This window comes from Carassius gibelio, chromosome B15 (assembly GCF_023724105.1).
Source record: "Carassius gibelio isolate Cgi1373 ecotype wild population from Czech Republic chromosome B15, carGib1.2-hapl.c, whole genome shotgun sequence".
Classification (NCBI taxonomy): Eukaryota; Metazoa; Chordata; class Actinopteri; order Cypriniformes; family Cyprinidae; genus Carassius; species Carassius gibelio.
The window spans coordinates 19,106,962-19,128,568 of NC_068410.1; the positions used below are offsets into that span (position 1 = coordinate 19,106,962).

At 37.2% G+C, this 21,607-nt stretch overlaps 1 protein-coding gene across 3 annotated transcripts in view; it reads right to left on the reverse strand.

The window, feature by feature from the left end:
• Positions 1–1,012: 1,012 nt before the first annotated feature.
• Positions 1,013–21,607, reverse strand: part of prkd2 (protein kinase D2) — a 52,813-nt gene continuing 32,218 nt past the window's right edge. For all 3 annotated transcript variants that reach the window (XM_052577077.1, XM_052577075.1, XM_052577076.1), the window contains 17 exons: positions 19,629–19,767; positions 13,989–14,120; positions 13,624–13,820; positions 13,101–13,284; positions 12,247–12,315; positions 11,924–12,086; positions 10,727–10,838; positions 9,365–9,442; positions 7,914–8,226; positions 6,969–7,021; positions 6,806–6,878; positions 5,463–5,569; positions 5,086–5,247; positions 4,311–4,409; positions 3,876–4,143; positions 3,505–3,590; positions 1,013–2,933 (listed from right to left, as the gene is read on the reverse strand). In XM_052577077.1, the coding sequence (XP_052433037.1) occupies positions 2,709–2,933; positions 3,505–3,590; positions 3,876–4,143; positions 4,311–4,409; positions 5,086–5,247; positions 5,463–5,569; positions 6,806–6,878; positions 6,969–7,021; positions 7,914–8,226; positions 9,365–9,442; positions 10,727–10,838; positions 11,924–12,086; positions 12,247–12,315; positions 13,101–13,284; positions 13,624–13,820; positions 13,989–14,120; positions 19,629–19,767 (2,460 nt within the window). In that variant the 3' untranslated portion in view covers positions 1,013–2,708. The remainder of the gene's footprint in view (positions 2,934–3,504; positions 3,591–3,875; positions 4,144–4,310; positions 4,410–5,085; positions 5,248–5,462; positions 5,570–6,805; positions 6,879–6,968; positions 7,022–7,913; positions 8,227–9,364; positions 9,443–10,726; positions 10,839–11,923; positions 12,087–12,246; positions 12,316–13,100; positions 13,285–13,623; positions 13,821–13,988; positions 14,121–19,628; positions 19,768–21,607) is intronic.

Consider the following 21,607-nt stretch of genomic DNA (forward strand, 5'->3'; position numbering starts at 1 on the left):
AATATTTCAATCAGAACATCAAAGGATGCTTTTAAACATCGGTCACACTTTAGTTTGGGGACCACTTCTCGCTATTAATTAACTAGAATTATTATAATTTATTTTCTGATCCTTTAGAAATCAATCTATTACGCTGATTTGCCGAATATTTTATGACATTTTTTTTTAGGATTCTTTGAGGAATAGAAGCTTCAGAAGAACAGAATGATTTGATATATTATTTTGAAATAAAATACTGTATCTTGGATTGAAGACGCAAGTTAATATAAATATATTTTTTAAATTCAATATATTTAATTTTATTATTTAAAATAAAAATATAATCCTGTATATAACTGATATAATTATTCCCTTTGAATGGTAATCTGTAATTAATAAATTTGACATTCACGACAATCTATTTATGTTTTTCATATTCTGATAAAACCAGATGAGTGTGGTGTAGTTTTTCCTCTGGTTTCTAAGCTAAAGTGGGACATATAGTGTCTTTTGATGGTTTTCAATTACTCCATTTTAAACTGTGTCATCAAAACTAATTTAGCAAAGGTTTCCTTTCATTTCCCTTAATAAGACATTGAATAACACACCATCATCCTGTAAATGTTACTTATCACGCCATCTTTCCCAACGTCTGTCATAATTTCACCATTAAAATTATGATTTATAGCTCAAATGCAGATAAATGATTATACTGGTATGGTAATTAATATATTAAACCCTCTACAATGCCTTTTCTCCATAGACTTCCATTGTACAGTAAGCACATAACTCCTACTCAACACTTTTGCTTATTTTTCTTTTCTACAAGCTGAGGTACAAGCCGAAATGATTTTCTGTGCCAACAGATTCTGTCAGTAAAGATTAGCCGTATTGTACCTGGAACAAGTTCTCTGTGTATTTCTATGTTTTTTCATTCTCTCTGCTAGAGAATCGATCAGGAAAAGAGGATGAAAAAGAAAAAAAAATCAACTTGACTCAAACCTCACGACTCAAGAAGATTCATTTCAACCGATTTATGCATCACCATGTTTATTATACCTGTTGGAAATGCTCCAACATCACCTTCCACAAACTACATCAGGATTTCTAAGGTTACATGTGTACAAAACAGTCCTTCATAGCAATAAGTTTCAAGCAAACCTAATTCTCAGTGACATGCAGCCTAATGCTCAGGTCTAGGGTCAGTTAGGAATAAGAAGACACGTCCAGTACAGCTAGTGCTAGCAAAGATCAGCCGGTTGCTAACAGCGGGCTGATCTCAGAACAGTCTTGGAAGTCTTTGTGCACTCATTTTGTATGATGATAAGGCCGAGGGGCAGCCTGCATATTAGTCTTCATGAGATAACATCCATTCTCAAAAGTGAAGCCGTCTTCCCCAATGGAGGGAAAACCGATGATGATACTGGAAAACACCAGACTCTTGGATGTCTTCCAGGTTATTTCGCACAAAGATTCTCAGTAATACGTAAAAAAGTGGATCTGAAACTAAAGGTGGTGTCACTACGAAGCACAAACAAAGAAAAAAAGTCCAGCTTAATAGATACTTTTTTTTTTTTAAACTTTCCATCTGTATCATGACTAATACATTTCTGGTGACCTGGAGATTATCAATCAGCTTGTTGGCGTCAATCTGTTGTGAACAACAAACTAGGGATGGGTCACACTGGTGAAATTTGGGTAACATTTTGTGGGCTAAAAAGGTCTATTGTGCATGCACGAAGCACTGTTCACACAGAAGACGTTTCCAACTTTCGGTTGATCAATGCGGCAAATTCACACGAACATGAATGCAATCTTCTCGAGGAACAACTTCGCACCAAACTCTTGATTGCATATTGAAATGACTGGATTTCGGCCATTCCTTTAGACGGTTTTAACCATTAAAACTCGTAAAACATAGTTTATTCATCACTGTCAAAGCACCATTGTCAGGAAAGACACACTCAGAAGAACGTTCCTGGCCATTGTGTCATATCTTGCACTGTTTTTTGAATGTTCTGTGAGTTTTTAAGACGCTGCAAATATGCAACATTTTAAGACCATTTCTCGAAACCTTTTGGAAGGTTCTCTTCTATTTTGTCCCCTAAAGTTACGGTCACATTACTTAAATTTCATGGGGGGAAAGCCTATCGTCAATATTTAAGCAATTTATGAAGCTCCATTCACACAGAATTCACTTTCAAACCAAGCCGCTTTCTGTTGGTAAATGTGGCGAATGCGTGTGACCGACCTGAACCAATTGCGAAATCTAAATAAGGAAATATTTGGTCCAGACATTAAATTAAAGAGAGCACGTATTTCCATTGAACTGACTGGGTTTTGCCTGTGAAAATACGCAGAGTACTGGTAAATGTGACCGTACCTTAAGAAAGACGTCTAGCTGGGGGAGACAAACCCAAAACCAGCCCATTTCGAAAAAAATATGTTTTGCACATGCCTACAGTGAACCGTTTGACTTCGTGTTTACATATTAGAATCCATGATAGTTCTTCCCAGTCTTCATCCCAGAAACAAATCTGCAGCAGTCCTGGCGGTCCAAGGAGGTCAGAGTTCAGACGGCCTGCCAAAGACACCCAAAGCTACTCTTTTTTTATTCTTTTTTTCTTTATACAGAGGACTACCTCCATCCTATGCTTGTGGTGCACTAAAAATCGCTAGACTTGGGCAGGTACTCTTCATTCCTCTCGTCCCCTGCCTCAGTTTCTTCTTCAAAGGATGCTAACACGCTCTGTCAGCCCCTGCATGTCCGCGTCCTCTGCACCCTCCAGCTCGTCGTCGTCGGACGCAGGTGGCGGGGGCACCAGGTGAGCAGGGTAGGGCAGCGTGTGGTCACGAGCGTACTGCTGCCAGCGGCTGTCATCGCTCTCGTGGGTTATGTAGCGCTCCCCGAGCTTTGACTCCAGCGCTCGGAGGTCCAACCAGGCCTGGTAATCCTGAAAGAGCAGACAAGGGTGGTGGGGGAGACAGAGCAAGTAAGGAGATGATAGAGACAGAAGGACGCCACAGCTAATGATGATTCAGATTTTGTTTGCGGTGTCTAAAAGCGCTTCACTTAAGGAGCTTATTTGCCCTTAATGTAATTTGCTTGTCAAACATAAAACTCTCTTTTACATTTGTCATCTCAGGGGTTGTTTTTCCACATTTGTCCTTTTTTCTTCTCTCATGTAGAGCTTTTAATGTAATTACAGACCTATTTCATTTTTTTTTCTTCATTTTAATATAATAACCTTATCCTTAGATTATCTAGATGATCTTTCTTGCCTCGGTCTCATTTAATTCAAAAATGATATGTTTAATAGTAATAGAAGTTTAAATTATTATAATGCACACTCACCATCATACACCTACACACACACACACACACACACATATATATATATATATATATATATATATATATATATATATATATATATATATATATATATATATATATTTTTGCCACATGTGGGACCCTAATAATGGAAAGAGCCATTAATAGCATGAGCCTGATATTAGCGTTACCTGTAGATAGGTATGGCTGAGACTCTTGTCTACACTGTAGCGTTTTCTCATCTTCACTTGCAGCAGGTTATTGATGAGGTCGATAGCTATGGAGAAACGGAGAGATCACACAAACAAAATCTGCATTGATTGAAGCTAAAGGATTTACAGCAGGAGACAGAAAATCAAAGGTGGATGGAGCGACTCAACGACCAGCCTGCTTTTAATGCATCGGATTTCCTTTTGTTATTATGAAGTAAATGTCCAGGAAGAGCCACACAAAGTGTTCTCTATTCAGCTCTTTTAACTTTTCATATACTACTAATCTCAATTTAATCTGACATTTTATTGTACATCAGCGACTTTAATTCGGTGTCATTTGACTGTGTTACCTTCAGGAGAGATCTGTTTCCATGGGTTGGGTGGGTACATGAAGGCGGCGTTGTGGATCTGATCATTGATGTCTTCATCCTCGTTGAAAGGGAACGTTCCACTCAGACTAACATACATGATCACACCTACAGACCACATGTCCAGAGAGCGATTGTAACCCTGGTTCAGCAGGACTTCGGGGGCCAAATAAGCTGGCGTGCCGACAACCGAGCGGCGGAAAGACTTCTCTCCGATGATGCGAGCAAAACCAAAGTCACAAAGTTTCACCTGTGAACATCCCGCGGGGGTGGGAAGAAGTGTTAAGAGTCAACCAAGTGGAAAAAGGAGAAGTATGACCTTGCATTATGCAATAGAAAAAAAAGCAGTAATTGGTTTCCCATCCATGCCTCTATATCAGGATGTGTTCAAGTTGTGATTTGGGGGAAATTTCTGACCTGTGGGAAAGGATCAGCTGATGCTAACAGCACATTCTCAGGCTTGAGGTCACAGTGCACTATGTTTTTGAAGTGAAGGTGTCTCAGAGCAGCCAAAATCTAGAGAGGGAGTGAAAGAGAAGATACCGATTCAAAATAATGTCTGTAAAGGCCCTTTCACACCAACAATGATTACTATATATATATATATATATATATATATATATATATATATATATATAGTCAGCTAATCAGAATCTACCTGGCTTTTTAAAGCGCTTGAAGACAAAACGACATTCTTTAGAATAAATAAATAAAACAAATGTCAAAACTGCCGTTTGCTAATGACAAACACAACACAATGCTAATATAGTTATCTGCCACACTTTACAATAACAGTGAATTGAATATTCATATACCGTTACTTACATTAAATATTATTTTGGAGTTCAAAACAGGACAGAAAATAGTTTATTAATTCAAAATCTTCTAATTGTTTTGATTAAAAAACCCTTGATTGCATAAGTGGATCTCAGAGAACAGTATGAAATAACAAAAAAGGTAGTTCATGACCCCTTTAAAGCAGCAGATGAAAAAATGCAAAAATGTTGCATGCGGCTATAATACTTAACAGGATATGTATATAATTATCATTATAGTTGTAGTTAATGGCGATTATAGCTATCCCTATTGGTGTGAACTGGCCTTTAGAAGGACTGTGATAACCGTATGTCTATGGTGCAAACAGCCTTTAAACTCTGAGAAGCCAGTTTTAAGCTCTAAACGCAGCGCTGACCTGCGTGATCAGGAACTTGGTGAGTCGCTCAGGAAGTCTTCCTTTCTCACTAGACAGGATCATCTCGAGCATGTCACCATGAAGTTTCTCCATCACCACAAACACCTTCTCTGGTGTCTCAAACATGCATTCGAGGTTCACTATACCCAAGTGTCGCAGGCTCTGAGAGAGGATGAAAGGACAGGATAAAGAAATGTGGGTGGGTAAGTCACGTTGTTGCTTATTGGCATTCATGACCTTATGTTAGGTGTCCTCACAATCAGCAGGCACAGAGCCGGTTTAATTGTGTTACATGTGTTCATTATCGTTCGGTCAGTACAATGGCATTCATTAGCCACACATGAATCATTGATTCTCTATCGCTCCCTGCTGGTCACCTGCAATATGGCCACTTCATTCCTCAGCTGGCTCTCCTGCTTGGTGGGGAACCGGAGCTTGTCGATCACCTTCACGGCTACATCCCGGCCAGTTTTCCTGTGTTTTCCTGTGAGGGTTGAGGAAATGATTGTATATGTGAGATCATTTGCAAATGTCCATTCTTGCATATCATTAGTGTTGTTTGCTATTGCATATACTTATGACAAGGGTTATGAATACGAATTCCGTTTTTATTGTTTAAACTAAACAAACAAACAAAAAACATTAATTATAAGATTAAAAAGTGGATTTTTGCAGTGATGCCATAGAAGAACCATTTTTGGTTCCTCCAAAAACATGAACATTTTAATCTAAAAGGGATGCACAATATAGGATTTTGCCGATATCTGATATGCCGATATTTTTCAACTCATCCTGGCTGATAGATGATTCCAATACCGATAAATGTCCTTTTATTTGGAAATGACATGAAGTCTCTTCTGTGCAAAGATTACAAGTAAAATTGTTCATTGTAGTGATTTTTTATTTTTTTTTGGCAATTTTTATTTTTATTAAATTAGCAATAATTTTACAATGAGAGAACACTGGAAACTGCAAATCAATCACTGCATTCATTTCTCAGATGTGGAAACATTTAAATTATTTGAAGATTTAAAAAGCAAAAAGTAAAAGAGTAGTAAAAAAAATAATTTTGTCTAATTTTTTTTAAAGCTCATTGAATTTAATTTCATGTATATATATATATATATATATATATATATATATATATATATATATATATATATATATATATATATTAATGAATAAATCTGTATAGCCTATATATACAGTAAGTGATTCATTTACAAGTGCAATATTTGTGACCTTTGCGACTTCTGACCTTTAAATCACCGCATACTCATGATTTGATGATCTTATCGCTAGCAAACCCTGATCACATGTGAGTTATTCATCTTAAAAGAAAGGCATATTGGCATAATTTATCATAACGGGCCAATCCTTATAGTCACATTTTAAGCCATTATCGGCCAATTCCAATATCATTCAGATAATATTTGCATTCTTATAAAAAATATAATTTTCCCTAAAGATTGCATGGATGTTAAAGTTTTTCATCAATGCCAATAAGAACCTTTATTTTTAAGAGTGTAACTTGTCCCAAATTGGACTTCAATCTAGTATCATAACATTTTAAGGGTGCATTTACTCTGTTTACATGGTCCAGTTAAAAAACACCTAACAACCATCCAGAACAGCCTGGCAACCACCAAGAACACCTTAGCAACCCCATAGCAATGCTCTGGCAAATGTTTAGAAACTTGGTTTTCAGTCATAGACATACCTCCATAAACCACACCAAATTGTCCAGAGCCCAGAACCTCATCCGCAAAGATTTGGTACACCATTCCAATGTCCTGTTGGGTACATCATCATTGTTTATTATGATCTTACTCATTATAATATAACAGACTATGTGATGCATGGCATCTTTAAAGTTTACTCACCACGTTCTCCTGAATCTGACTGTTAGACACTGAGATGCTTACTGATGCCTGCCCTGAAAATGAATCAGATTCATAACCATATTAGTCACACTTCATAATCTTAGTGTTATACTCATACTGTATAAAGGTCAATGACAAATACGGATTTTAAAATTATAATAACTACTAATAGTATATAATATATAATAATTATGAAATAACTTCTTTATGTTGATATGAAACTGGCTGATATGAACTATCTATTTATAAAAAAGTTGTAAAAATTAAAATTTATACTGTATATATACTGTGTGTTTGTGTGTGTATATATATATATATATATATATTAGGGATGCACGATATTGGATTTTGCCCGATATTCGATATGCCGATATTTTCAAAATAATTTTGGCCGATGCCGATACCGATATCGATATATATACAAATATATACTGATATATTTAAACTTTAATTTTACTGAAGAGAAATCCATGTATCTCTTCTGTACTGATTCTACCATAAATTTATTATTTTACAAATGTAGACAGACATTCACATCTGAAAAACAGGTCAATTATTTCACTTGGAGAATATCGGTTTGGCTCATCGGCAGAAATATTCATATCGGCCGATACCGATAATGGTCATTTTAAGCTTTTATCGGCCGATACCGATATTGTGCCGATATTATCGTGCATCCCTAATATATATATATATATATATATATATATATATATATATATATATATATATATATATATATATATATATACACACACATTATACAATGAAATTCATTCATGTATTTTTTAATAGTCCAAATTAAGAAAATGACATCATCATATCATATCGTAGCATCATCATGTCTAACTAAATTCTACACATAAACAAATGATTTGTTATTATTAAATGATTATGCTTATGTATGCAGAATCACACTTTTCTTCCAGAATTACTCTCACTTACGGTGAGGAGTGTGACCTTCTGCTGGAGGGTTGTCTTGGAAGATGACTGGCATGAGGGCTTGACGTATAGCAGTCTCCCATCCCTTGGCGAACTCTCGTCCCACCCCACTATTGGGCGCAACACTGCTGGGGCTGATGGAGATAGGCACACCAGACACACTGGATGACAGGGACGGGGTGGTGTTGGGGTCTTCACCAACAAAGTAGATCATGGTTCCCGTCATGATCTCAAAGCAGTGGGGACTTGTGCCAGGAGGGACGAGAGAGAAATCCCCTGCCGGGCGGACCTCAAGGATTTCTGAGAGCGGGATCTCCTGTGGAGGCGGGCAAAAGGACAAATTAGACCCTCAGTCATGCAGACAATAGGTGCCAAGGTTAATTTAAAAGCGGGGTCTGGGTTAATGCCAGTGTGAGTTGAGATAATAACTGATTATACATCAAACCAGGTAATTCTACATGTGATGTCACCCCAATGGCCAACTAGCTTGTGAAAAGCATTCATAATGCATTATTTCATGAACACAGAATATTCATGCTTCATCTGTCGCTGTGAACACATAATGCATAATGTAATGTGGCATGTCCACACACTCATTAACTCCTTTTTCATGTGCAGTTTAGCTCACAATATCTAGAAATGGTGGGAAGCTAGTCTTTTTAAAAGGTACCTTTTTATTTATTTATTTATTTTTTTAATTCTGTGGCAGAAACAAAAAACAGAATTGCGAGATATAAACTCTGAACTGCGAGAAGAAAAGTTAGAATTCTGAGTGTAAATTTCTCAATTATTACTTTTTTTCTTGAAGTTCTGAGAAAAAGTCACAATTGTACTGTTTATATGCCATGACTTTGACTTTTCTTTTTACAATTCTGAGAAAAAGTCAAAATCTCATAATTTTGCCTTTTGCAATTGTGACAAAAGAATCAAGAGTTGCAAGATATAAACTCAGAACTGAAAGACAAACTTTTATCCTTTTAAAATTCCAAGTTTCCGAATTTCTTTTACACCATGGAATAAAAAAAATTTGTGTAAATTCATTTCTCAAAATTGCACGAAAAAATTCAGAATTGCAAGTCATTAACTCCGAATTATGAGATATAAAATGAGAATTCTACCGTTTGTTCTTGCAATTCCAAGTTTACATCCTCAGAATTGTTTTTCTGTTTCCAACATGGAATAATATATATATATATATATATATATATATATATATATATATATATATATATATATATATATATATATATATCTCACAATTCTGAATTCATATCTTGCAATTCTCGGAACTGCAAGAAAAAGTCGTAATTGTGAGATATAAACGGAATTGAGAGAATAAAAGTCTGAATTGTCAGATAAAAGGTTATAATTACCTTCTTTTTTTCATGCATTGGGGGAAACATGCTTTCATAACAAACACAATCATTAAAACACAAAAGAAAGAGAGATTCTACCTTGTAGTATTTGTTGGTGGTGTCATTTTGAAATAGGATGATGCATTTGCAGTCCAGGCGCCAGTAGTGTTTCTTCCTCTGTTGGAGGGTGGGGTGAGAGGTCAGAGGTCATAACTCAACAAGGAGTTGGTGCTGGGGTCAGATTGACCCCAACAGACAGGAGGAAGAAAGTGAAGGGCAAACAGAGCTGAAGAGAAGAAGAGGACGCAAGAGAAAAACCAAGAGGAAAGTTAGAAAGAAAAGGTTAAAGCAGAGTAAAAAGCTGCACAGAAAATCTGAAGTTTTACAGGAGGCCGAGAACAGGTCAATATATCAATGTTCAGAAAATGCTTCAGCCAATTTTCCCCCATTCTTTGTAGAAATACTATGAGTGACATTTACCGCTATTCATTCCTACAAATCAATACCCGCTCCTGCAGGGGAAGCTCAGAATAGCCTGTGATTTAAAAGCTGAAGAGTTGCTGATATTATAGTGCAAGTGTGCAGATTGATGCAGAACACATTAAGAAATATCAATAAGGTGTTTGAAAGTGAGGTAAGGATAGTGTAAAGACTAGACAGAAAACTATGGCTGTGTTAAAAGAATAGTTCACGCAAATAAATAAATAAATGACTTAATTTACTCATGATTTATCCTTATATCATTCAAATTCTGTAGAAAACAATTCTTTTGAAGAAAATCCTTATCACTATTTTCCATATAATGAAACTGAGTGTTTTAAGACTCACGGCACCTAAATGATTAAATGAATAAATAAATACATTAAAGTGGTCCATACGACGACTGCACTGTATTACTATTAAATAACCATTAAATAAATATGTAGATATTAAATTATTAAATACATAACATATTAAAATAAGGTCATTGTCAATAGGGGTTTGCAAATAGATAAACATATGACAAGTGTCACTTTAAGTAAATAGGTAATTAATTATCAATTTAAAAATAAAAATTTAAGTAGATATCTTTAAAAATGCCAGTTAAATGTCATAAAATAATACAGTATTGCATATATATAGCTACACACTCTCTCTGTGTGTGTGTGTGCGTGTGTGTGTGTGTGTGTGTGTGTTTTTTATATATATCATATTAAAATATTTTATCAATGAAACTAAATGAAAATAAACTAAATATTGAAGAATTTAATACATTTTAAATTGATTTGGTGGTCTTTTGAAGTAATCTAAGTATCCTAAAGCCGTTTGGAAGATTTATTAGTAAATGTAAGATGCTCTTCAAAGGATCCCCACTTCAGTTCCAAAGGAAAAAAGTCATTTAGGTTTGAAACGACATGAGAGTTAGCAAATGAGGTCAGAATATTCATTTGTGGGTAAATTCTTTCAGGTCAGAGGAAGTACCAGTGTGTCCTTGTTACTGTAGTGCACCATCCAGCCCTCCTTGATGGCTGTGCTAGAGCGACGTGTGGTCTGCCTGATCGACTGCACTACTCTCATCAGAGGAATATTAGCACTGGGGAAATATCACACACACACACACACACACACACCATAAATCATGAGATCTTATAGGAGAATCCAGGTGTGTTGCAGACATAGAGGTATGCAGGCAACTGTATGCTGAATAAAAGCTACTCGTACAATGAAAGATGCACCAAAACAACATGAATTGTGATTAGTTTGTGAAAAGCTAATATTTTATCGGTCAGTGTTTTCTTTTTTCTTTTTTTGCAAAGACAAACTGACCTGTAATATGTGAATGCATGGTCGTAAATTGAATTTTCACACTTGATGTGAAGGGCTTGTGCATTTGTAATTTTGATGTATATGATAAGCAATAAAACCATCCCAAGCTCACTGGAAATACATGACTCATGACTCAAAATCTGAAATAGTTAATCCAAATATACATATCGCACTGGACTTTTCAGATGACATGTCCACAGTAAGTACTCATCAAGTGATTTCTCTTTTTGTCCATTGCAGAGGCGGGTTTATATACAGCACAGTGTCATAAAAAGAACATGCCTATGGGTACAAAATAGTTGCAAAATAACATTATGCTTCTTGTAGGATGTTTCATAGCAGTCTTGGGTAAAATGTGCTGTGAGTAATGCTAAATAGTGCGTTTAATTTTCTTAGTTATTACGTTGCTTTTTGAACATATCACGGTATTTCAGAAATGAAATGTCTGGTGAGTGGCACTGAATCGCATAAACAGCGGGGTTTTTTTAAAAGCAGCCCTAACATAATTTATAGTATTAACAAAAGCAAATATAAGATAAAAACACATTTGCTGAAGCAAACATGCCATTCTAGCTTCCCTATGCAAGGCTTTTATCTCTTTTGTTGATTGTTGTATCTCTTTTTTCACCAGATTCATACCAGAGTGCTCCATATCGCAAGTTCTAAACTCTACCAGGTTTGCTACCAAGCAAGTTTACCATGTCATGAAAAGCCATAAAGCCATTTCCAAATGAGTCCGAGTTGCATAAACCTCTATTATTATTATTATTATTATTATTATTATTTCCCATTTCCAATTACGGTGACCCTGCCTTCATTTTTTCTGTGTCTGAAATCTTGCTGTCTCACTACCTTTGGTCTCCACTGGCTCCATGCTGGTTGCTGTCTGGGGAGAAAGACCCGGGGATACTGCAGGCCTCATCTGAGTCATCCATCAGAGATGACTTATCAGTGTCAGAATACTCATTACTGTAGTCCATCGGCACCTCCACGTCTGTGCTTGGACTTAATATGTCTGAGAGGCAGACGCATGGGAAAGAAGTAAAAAATTCACACTCAAGCACCGTGATGTGACGGACAATAATGACATGTTCACAGAAGCAGAAAACACAGTGCAAATATTCCAAATGTGTTAATGTCCATCATGTCAACAATGTTTCTCTCACACTCATTACCAAGAGACTCCCCTAAGCAGTCGTTTGGGACCTTGTATGCACATCGCTTGTGGCAGTTGAACTTGCAGTCTTAAAAAAGAAAAACAACAAGTGTCATAAAATCACATATTAAAAATGATATCAAATATAAATATTAGTATAATAATATTGTATAAATTATTATAGGTTTTAATATAAAACTTTAAGGTAAATTGATAAGCATGTAGAATACATATAAGTCGCTACTTGACTACAGAAAATGGTCACTTATTTTGAATAATTAATAATTGTAACTTTCTATTGGATTATTATTAATGTTTGTCTTGCTGCTAGAATTATTTTCTACATTACGAACAACATTACTGTTCAAAATCTTTTTTTTATGCTTTTGTAAGTCTTTAAAGTCGTTTATGCTCTTAAAAGTATCTTATGTTTATTAACGCTGCATTTATTTGTAAAATTTGTAAAAACAGTAAAATTATCAATTAAAACAATTACAAGTGAAATTACAAAGCTGAATTTTCAACTTATAATTTACGTTTCTCAATATTATTAAACTTTCAATATTAAAAAACTGTACATATTAAGTGTAATTTTACTGTTATTGTAAAAGTGAGATTCACAAATAATTAACAACATAATTACATAATCCCAACTCAATATTTAATTTAAACTCTAATCAATATTTTGTCCATGCATTTATTTACTTGACTATAAAATGTCCAGTCAGCCGAACATTCCAACATACTCAATCCGATTACCTTGTCATTCCCTTATGCAGGTAAATGTGGAATTCACTGATACAACATGAATGAATAAAATTTCCTAGTACTAATCTATAAATCAGGACGGATTCTTGAGCAGGATTGTCAGACCTTTGCACTGGAGTCCCTGGCGGAAGAGTCCTCTCAGCAGTCTCTTGCAGTACTGGCACACGGTGGGACGCGTGTACGAGTGGACGGCGAATGTGTGCGGGACCTTCACTTTAGTCATGAGGATCTTGTCCAGCTGGACGGGTCGCCCGGTGTAAAAGCGCCTGGCCTCACTAGGGGTACGGGGCTGGAGACAAATCAACATCTTTATATGATATGATATTTTTTTTATTAAACATTAATATTCCATTATGTTAAAGTTACAGTAAAAATCTATGTACATTATTATAAAATATAGTTACGATAAGGTTTATTAGTTAAGTTACATTAAGTAATGAATTTAATAATATTAAGTAAATGAGCAATACATTTGTTACAGTATTTACAATTCAAAATCAAGATGTACAATTTTTACATGTATTCACTTTTTAATCGGCCCCCTCGAAAGCTGTTGGTTTTACTGAGGAACATACAGTATGTTTCTCAATTCAAATATGTTAAACATGGAATTAAATGTGTGCTGTACCATCTGGGTGTGCGATCGGATGAGACTGGCGTCTTCAGATGTCACACTGCTGTTGAGACTACTGAGGGACTCTGCGGTGGACAGACGCAGAGACTGACTGCTGGTGAGGGACGTGGTGGACAGCCGCCGCTTCCTCGCCCCGCTGCAGTTATTAGGAATGCTAAAAGCACAGCGCTTGTGGTAATTCAGTCCACAACCTGCAGGGGGGGATAGTGAAATGGCAAAAAGTTGAAACACATAGATGGGGATAGCTGGGACATGGAAAATAAACGTAGTTGCATGAAAACTCACAACAACTCTAGCTATGATTGAATGAAAACAAGTGCAGTATAAGGAATATAAATTGAGAAAGATGGAGTCCCCACCATCGCATTTGAGTCCTTGACGCACCAGGCCGAAAAGCATCTCGCCGCAGTGATCGCAGAAGGCCGGTGCGCGATACGAGTGCACGTTTAATGCATGAGGACGAATCTGGAAGTCCTCGGATGTAGCAGCAGCTGCAGAATACAAAGCAAAATCACAAAAAGGAGACATCAGTGCTAACTGCTCAAATGTCATTCAAACCCTGTTTAGAATTTCTGCAGGTTTTATGGAGGTAAATTAGACATTTTATGACCAAATATATTGATAAATTAAAGGAAACACAACACAATACACCAATATGGTCAATAGAGTTGTATTTGCATTATTTAAAAGTTTGAAAACTCCATTTTCAACATATCTGTTTTCTTTTTTTAATTGAACAATACATACATACATATATATATATATATATATATATATATATATATATATATATATATATATATATATATAAGGCTTAAAGGGCTCTGTTAACTTTTACTGTAATTTTTCTACTACAAAGCGTACTTTTACTGTACTTTCTGGTCTGTTGTTTTGCAAATTTTGCAAATTCACATGGAAATGTTAAAATTCACCAAATGAGAGTTAGTTAGTTATTGACATTATAGCATTTTAATATTTTAAAAAGTGTGTCATCTTTCAGAAAATTATTTTTGTGTCATATACTGTTGATTTATATCACTTCAGTGCTTCAATAAGTCAATACAATAATTGACTTATTGTACTGCGTCTGGCGCCGATACAGGATGGCTGCCTCCGTGACGAGCTCCGCATATGTTTTTGTGTTTTTGTTAGTTTGTCCTGTCTTTAGTTATATTCCTGCCATCAGTTTCACCAGGGAAGAACTGCTGAACATTCGGCAGAACACACCACAGGATATTTTACCGGATTTCAATTATTCAGACGTTTTACTGAACGTTGTTATCGGAGGAGCGGCGGCGCTGATCAAGCGCTTCAGGACGCGCAGACGGGGGAAGCGAGCGGGAGCGCTCGTCAGACTCAGGAAGCGCGGATTTCGAACGCCGTTGCCTAGCATCCATCTGGCAAATCTCCGCTCTCTACCCAACAAAACGGACGAACTCCTTCTGCTTTCTCGGACAAATAAGGATTTCACACACTCTGCTGCTCTGTGTTTCACGGAAACCTGGCTGAATGACACCATACCGGACAGCGCGCTCCATCTGCCGGGATTTCAGCTGTTTAGAGCGGATCGTGACACAGAATCAACGGGGAAATCGCGTGGTGGCGGGACATGCTTTTACATCAATGAACGGTGGTGTACAGATGTAACTGTGTTAAAGAAGACGTGCTGCTCAAATCTCGAAACACTCTTCATTAACTGCAAGCCGTTCTATTCGCCGCGGGAGTTTCACTCGTTCATTCTGGTCAGTGTTTACATCCATCCCCAAGCGCATGTGAGCTCAGCTTTACAGAAACTCGCTGATCAGATCACAGAGACAGAACAACAACACCCGGACTCTGTTTTAATCATTCTCGGGGACTTTAATAAAGCCAATCTGTCCCGTGAACTGCCAAAATACAGACAGCATGTTACTTGTCCCACAAGAGACAGTAATATATTGGATCACTGTTACACCACAATAAAGGATGCATTTCACTCTGTTCCACGAGCAGCTTTGGGACGTTCTGATCACCTTCTGGTTCATCTTATACCGTCCTACAGGCAGAAACTAAAATCAGCTAAACCTGTATCAAGGACTGTAAAAAGATGGACTAATGAAGCAGAGCAGGATTTACAATCTTGTTTTGACCTCACTGATTGGAGTGTTTTTGAAGCTGCTACCACCGATCTGGATGAACTCACAGAGACCGTAACATCATATATCAGTTTCTGTGAGGATATGTGTATTCCTACAAAGACTCAACTAATTTACAATAATGACAAACCGTGGTTCACTGCAAAACTCAGACAGCTCCGTCAGGCCAAAGAAGATGCTTACGTGAAGGGGGACAATGTCTTGTATAAACAGGCTAAATACACATTGGAAAAGGAGATCAAAGTAGCAAAGAGGAATTATTCTGAAAAAATAAGGACTCAGTTCACTTCCAACGACTCTGCATCAGTGTGGAAAAGTCTAAAGAAGATCACCAATTACAAGACACCACCCCCCAGCACTGTAGAGAATCAACGACTGGCAGACGATCTGAACGAGTTTTACTGCAGGTTTGAAAGAACACCCATCACCTGCCCTGAACGCCTCCCCACACAACCATTCACACCCTTCACAACTCCTGCAACCAGCCCTGAATGCCTCTCCAAACTACCGTTCACACCATTAACAGCTCCTGCAACCCATCCTGAACACCTCTCCAATCAAGCACTCTCACCATTCACACCTCCTGCGTCCCCCCTCTCCCCCACACCTGCAATTCAGATGAGCGAGGATGCGGTGCGCCAGGTCTTCCGGAAGCAGAAAAGGAAAAAAGCACCAGGCCCAGATTGTGTTACACCAGCCTGTCTGAAATCCTGTGCTGACCAGCTGGCCCCCATCTTCACACAGATCTTCAACAGATCGCTGGAGCTGTGCGAAGTCCCTTCATGCCTCAAACGCTCCACCATCATCCCCATCCCTAAGAAACCCAAAATTACAGGACTAAATGACTACAGGCCTGTGGCTCTAACGTCTGTAGTCATGAAGTCATTTGAAAAACTGGTGCTGGGCCACCTGAAGGACATCACTGGGCCCTTGCTGGATCCTCTTCAGTTTGCCTACAGAGCAAACAGGTCTGTGGACGATGCAGTAAACATTGGACTGCATTATGTTCTGCAACACCTAGACAGACCGGGGACTTATGTGAGGATCCTGTTTGTGGACTTCAGCTCGGCCTTCAACACGATCATCCCAAACCTCCTCCTGCCCAAACTAAATCAGCTCTCCGTGCCCACCTCAGTCTGTCAGTGGATCAACAGCTTCCTGACAGACAGGCAGCAGCTAGTGAGGCTGGGAAAATACACATCCAGCACCCGTACAATCAGCACCGGAGCTCCCCAGGGGTGCGTTCTCTCCCCACTGCTCTTCTCCCTGTACACTAATGATTGCACATCTAAGGACCTCTCTGTCAAGCTCCTGAAGTTTGCAGATGACACCACACTCATCGGCCTCATTCAGGACGGTGACGAGTCTGCTTACAGACAGGAGGTAAAAGAGCTGGCTGTCTGGTGCAGTCTCAACAACCTGGAGCTTAACACCCTCAAAACAGTGGAGATGATCGTGGACTTCAGGAGAAACACCCCTGCACTCTCCCCACTCACCATCATGAACAGCCCTGTGACTGCAGTGGAGTCATTCAGGTTCCTGGGCACCACTATCTCTCAGGACCTGAAGTGGGACATTCACATTGACTCCATTGTGAAAAAGGCCCAGCAGAGGTTGTACTTTCTTCGCCAGCTGAGGAAGTTTAACCTGCCACAGGAGCTGCTGAAACAGTTCTACTCCACCATCATTGAATCCATCCTCTGCACTTCAGTAACTGTCTGGTTCAGCTCAGCTTCTAAATCTGACCTCAGAAGACTACAGAGGGTAGTCCGGACTGCTGAGCGAATCATCGGTTCAACCCTCCCATCTATTCAAGAACTGTACTTATCCAGAGTGAGAAAAAGGGCTGTCAAAATCACTCTGGACCCCTCACATCCAGCACACTCCCTCTTTGAACTGTTGCCGTCTGGTCGACGCTACAGAGCACTGAGCACTAGAACGACCAGACACAGGACCAGTTTCTTCCCTCAGGCAATCCATCTTATGAACAGCTTATAATAACGGCGAACACACTACACTTTATATTTATATACACACACACTTTATTTATCTAACACACATACTTAGTATACACTTAAATTTTGCACACAATATATATGTACATACATAACTTCATTTTGTAATATACTTGCCTACAATTGTCATTTGTATATTGTTATTCACTATCTACTTACTTGTATTTTTTATTCTTTTATTATGTGTTTTATGTTCTGTCGCTGTCATTCTGTTGTACTGCGGAGCTTCTGTCACGAAAACAAATTCCTCGTATGTGTACATACCTGGCAATAAAGCTCATTCTGATTCTGATTCTGATTCTGAATATAAAATGTGGATTTATGTTCCAGTGCTATCTTGGAAATCTCTATGTATTATGGGTAAATTTCCCCAAAACTAAATCTATTTATATCTGACTCTGGTCAAATTTCATTAAAAAAAAATCAAATTAAATGAGGACAAATTTGGGGAAATTATCATTTTCCCAGACTTATAATGGTGATATTTTAGTATTATTTATATCATACAGATTAAATATCAGTTTCATTTTTCACTCATTAAGGTTTCGTTCGTTTATTTTGTGTTTTTGACATTTTAGACACAGTGCCCTCCATTAGTACTGGAACAGTAAAGACAAAATAGCTTTCTCTGCTGTGGAGTCAAGACATTTGCAAATATGATTAAAAGATGAATATGCAACAAAACTACAGAATGTCACATTTTATTATTAGGTCTTTCAACACAGACATGTTTTACCAAATAAAAAGGTAAAACCACTTTCAGAGTTCATCCCACTATTTGATGTGAGCATAAGTATTGGAACAGTTGAATTTAAGGCAGATGTAAAAGATTAAAAGCTAATATTAAGTGGAAGATCCCTTGCACGCAATCAGAGCAGTGAGTCTGCAACTCATAGACATCACCAGACTCTTGGTCTTATGCTTTGATATGCTTTTACCCAGCCTTTAATGCAGCCAACTCCAACTGTTGATTGTTTAGGGGAGTTTCTGTATTTAGTCTCTTCTTCAGCTGGTGAAATTAATGTTCAATGGAATTTAAATATGGAGATTGATTTAGGCAATCTAAGATTTTACATTTCTTTGCCCTGATAAAGTCCTTGACTGAACTGGCAGGGTGTTTGGATCATTGTGCTGATCCAATATGAAGTGCTTTCTAATGAGTTTGGTGCCATTTTCTTGAATATTGGTAGCTAAGATGATTTTGTACCCTTCTCAATTAATTCTGCTACTGCCATCATACATTAAGTCATCATTAAAATGAAGAGGTCCTGTTCCAGAGACAGTCATGAATGCCCATGCCATGACACCACCTTCACCAAACTTCACAGATGAGGTTGTATGCTTAGCATCAATTGCGGTTCCCTCTTTTCTCCACACTTTTGCTTTCCAATCATTTAGATAAAGGTTCATCTTTGTCTCATCGGTCCATCAACTCAGTTCCAAAACTCTACTGGCTCACATTTGTGAAGAATCTTGCCTTTCTATTTTTAGTGCTGATCAGAGTTTTGCATCTTGCTGTGTAGCTTCTGTAATTCTGTGTCAAATTTCCACAGTTTCCAAACTCTTGATTACTCCATGCCCTTTGTTTTTCTTATAGTTCTAATTGACTTCCTCTTTTCTTTTAGCATCCAATTTGCTTTCAGAGTCGGCTTTCTTGTCTTCATCCTGGTTTGTGTGTGTCATTGTCGAATGCACGACTTAGAATGCAGAAGCTATGCATATAACTGATAGGACACATTCTCTGCTTTTAATATCTGAAGAATTCATGCAACAGGACAATGCTGAACACTTAGAAAGACCTGTGAGGCAACTGGTGGGGTTGAACACATTTTGAGCTAAATCAACTCACCGGACAAAACCACTTCCACTAGGTCCCCCTCCTGGATGTCGGACACAGCCTTGACCAGCTGCAGGATGTTACTGCTGCTGGTGTCATGCTTGAAGAGGATGATCTTGTCATAGATCCCATAAAAGCCACATTCAGGAAACTGGACAAAACAACGAGAGAAAGAAGCATTGATTAGCCTCATTTATAACCCATTTACATATCCACTACACTCTGTTAATATGATATTTCTCTTTTCCTGTTGTTAACAACCTTCACCACATTGCAGCAGCTCATAACAACCACATCCTTCATAGATTTTTTGGACAAACATGGAGAATCCGAAATTTGAGATGAGCTACTTAGATCGACGGTCATCATGTTAATTAAGAACCATCTTCAAGGGTCTCTGATGGTGACACTTTTGCAGGTGTACCCACCAGGGAACTCCTCTCTTATTTGTGCAAGTGTTGCACGTCAAGGTGGGGCGCGGGTGTTCTTTGCTTCTGCCAGCTGCATTTTGAAGATTTCCTGTTGTTGCACAGAAGAGCTTTTAATTTTCGTAGCACTGCTGCTGTAAGACGTCTGAGCGGTTTTATGAGGTTTTATACATTTCATTTATAGGAAGGATTTATAGAAAGTTCAAAACATTACGTAGGTTTCATTACCAGAAACTTCTCGTGTCCAAAACAACCATTTACTGAAAATATGTGGGGAAACTTTTTAATGTCAGATTAATGCACACAACAGCCCACTTTTACAACAACAATGCCTATTCAGTATTCATGAAATTGGGTCGCTCCGTCAGTCAAGATGAAGAAATAAGGAGGTAGTAGGACATATACAATCATTTAAAAACATGAGAAGAACTGTAATGGATCTTATTCCAGTATGTATATAACCAACAATAACAGATATAGGAAAGTTTTGCTAAAGTAATGTGGCCATTAAACATTTTACTGATCAATTTTGTCCAGAAATGAAGATTCTGTCATAGTTTACTTACACACTTGTTGTTCCAAAACTCGTATGGCTTTCTTTCTTCTGAGGAACATAAAATAAGATAGTTTGATTTTTTTTTTTTTTACTCTATACAATGAACATCAAAGGGGCCCCATTTTATTTGCATCCCAATGAAATTCATTTTACCTTCTTATATTCCACAGAAGAAAGAAAGTTATACATGTTTGAAATTACATTGATAACAGTAAATTATAATTTTCATTTTTGGGTCAAATGTATATTCAAAATATATTTTATGTTACAGTGTCTTCTGGCTTTGAAAAGAGGCTGATATTGAACAAAAGTCTCAAATAATAATAATAATAATAATAATAATAATAATAATAATAATAATAATAATAATAATATATATATATATATATATATATATATATATATATATATATATATATATATATATATATATATATATATATATATATATATATATATATATGTGTGTGTGTGTGTGTGTGTGTGTGTGTGTGTGTGTGTGCGCGTGTGTGTGTGTGTTCTCTTGTTTAGTATTTTCTTGTTTGTTTGTTTGTTTGTTTCTTTGTTTTTGTTTTTTTTGTCTTAAAGTACAATTATCTCAAAATTCTTAAATCACGATAACTTAAAAACGAAAATGACTTAAGAAAAAACCCCACAATATATATATTTTTTTTCAGGAAACATAAAATCTTGTTTAAAACAAAGAAAAATATCTGCCAATGGGGCAAGAAAAACAATATTGTTTTCCATTTAAATGTAGATTCTTTTTCTTACCCCATTGGAAGCTTTTTTTTTTTTGTTGTTTTTAGGGGTTCAAGCACGCAGTGCTGAAACCCTCTTGTAATTGTTAGGATTTTTAGGGGTTCAAGCACGCAGTGCTGAAACCCTCTTGTAATTGTTAGGATTTTTATTATTATTATTATTCTTCTGCCCTAGAACTGAACGTGCAGCCCAAACCGTAAGGCCTAGAGAGCTGAAATTTGGACAGATCGTAGAGCTCATTTTGG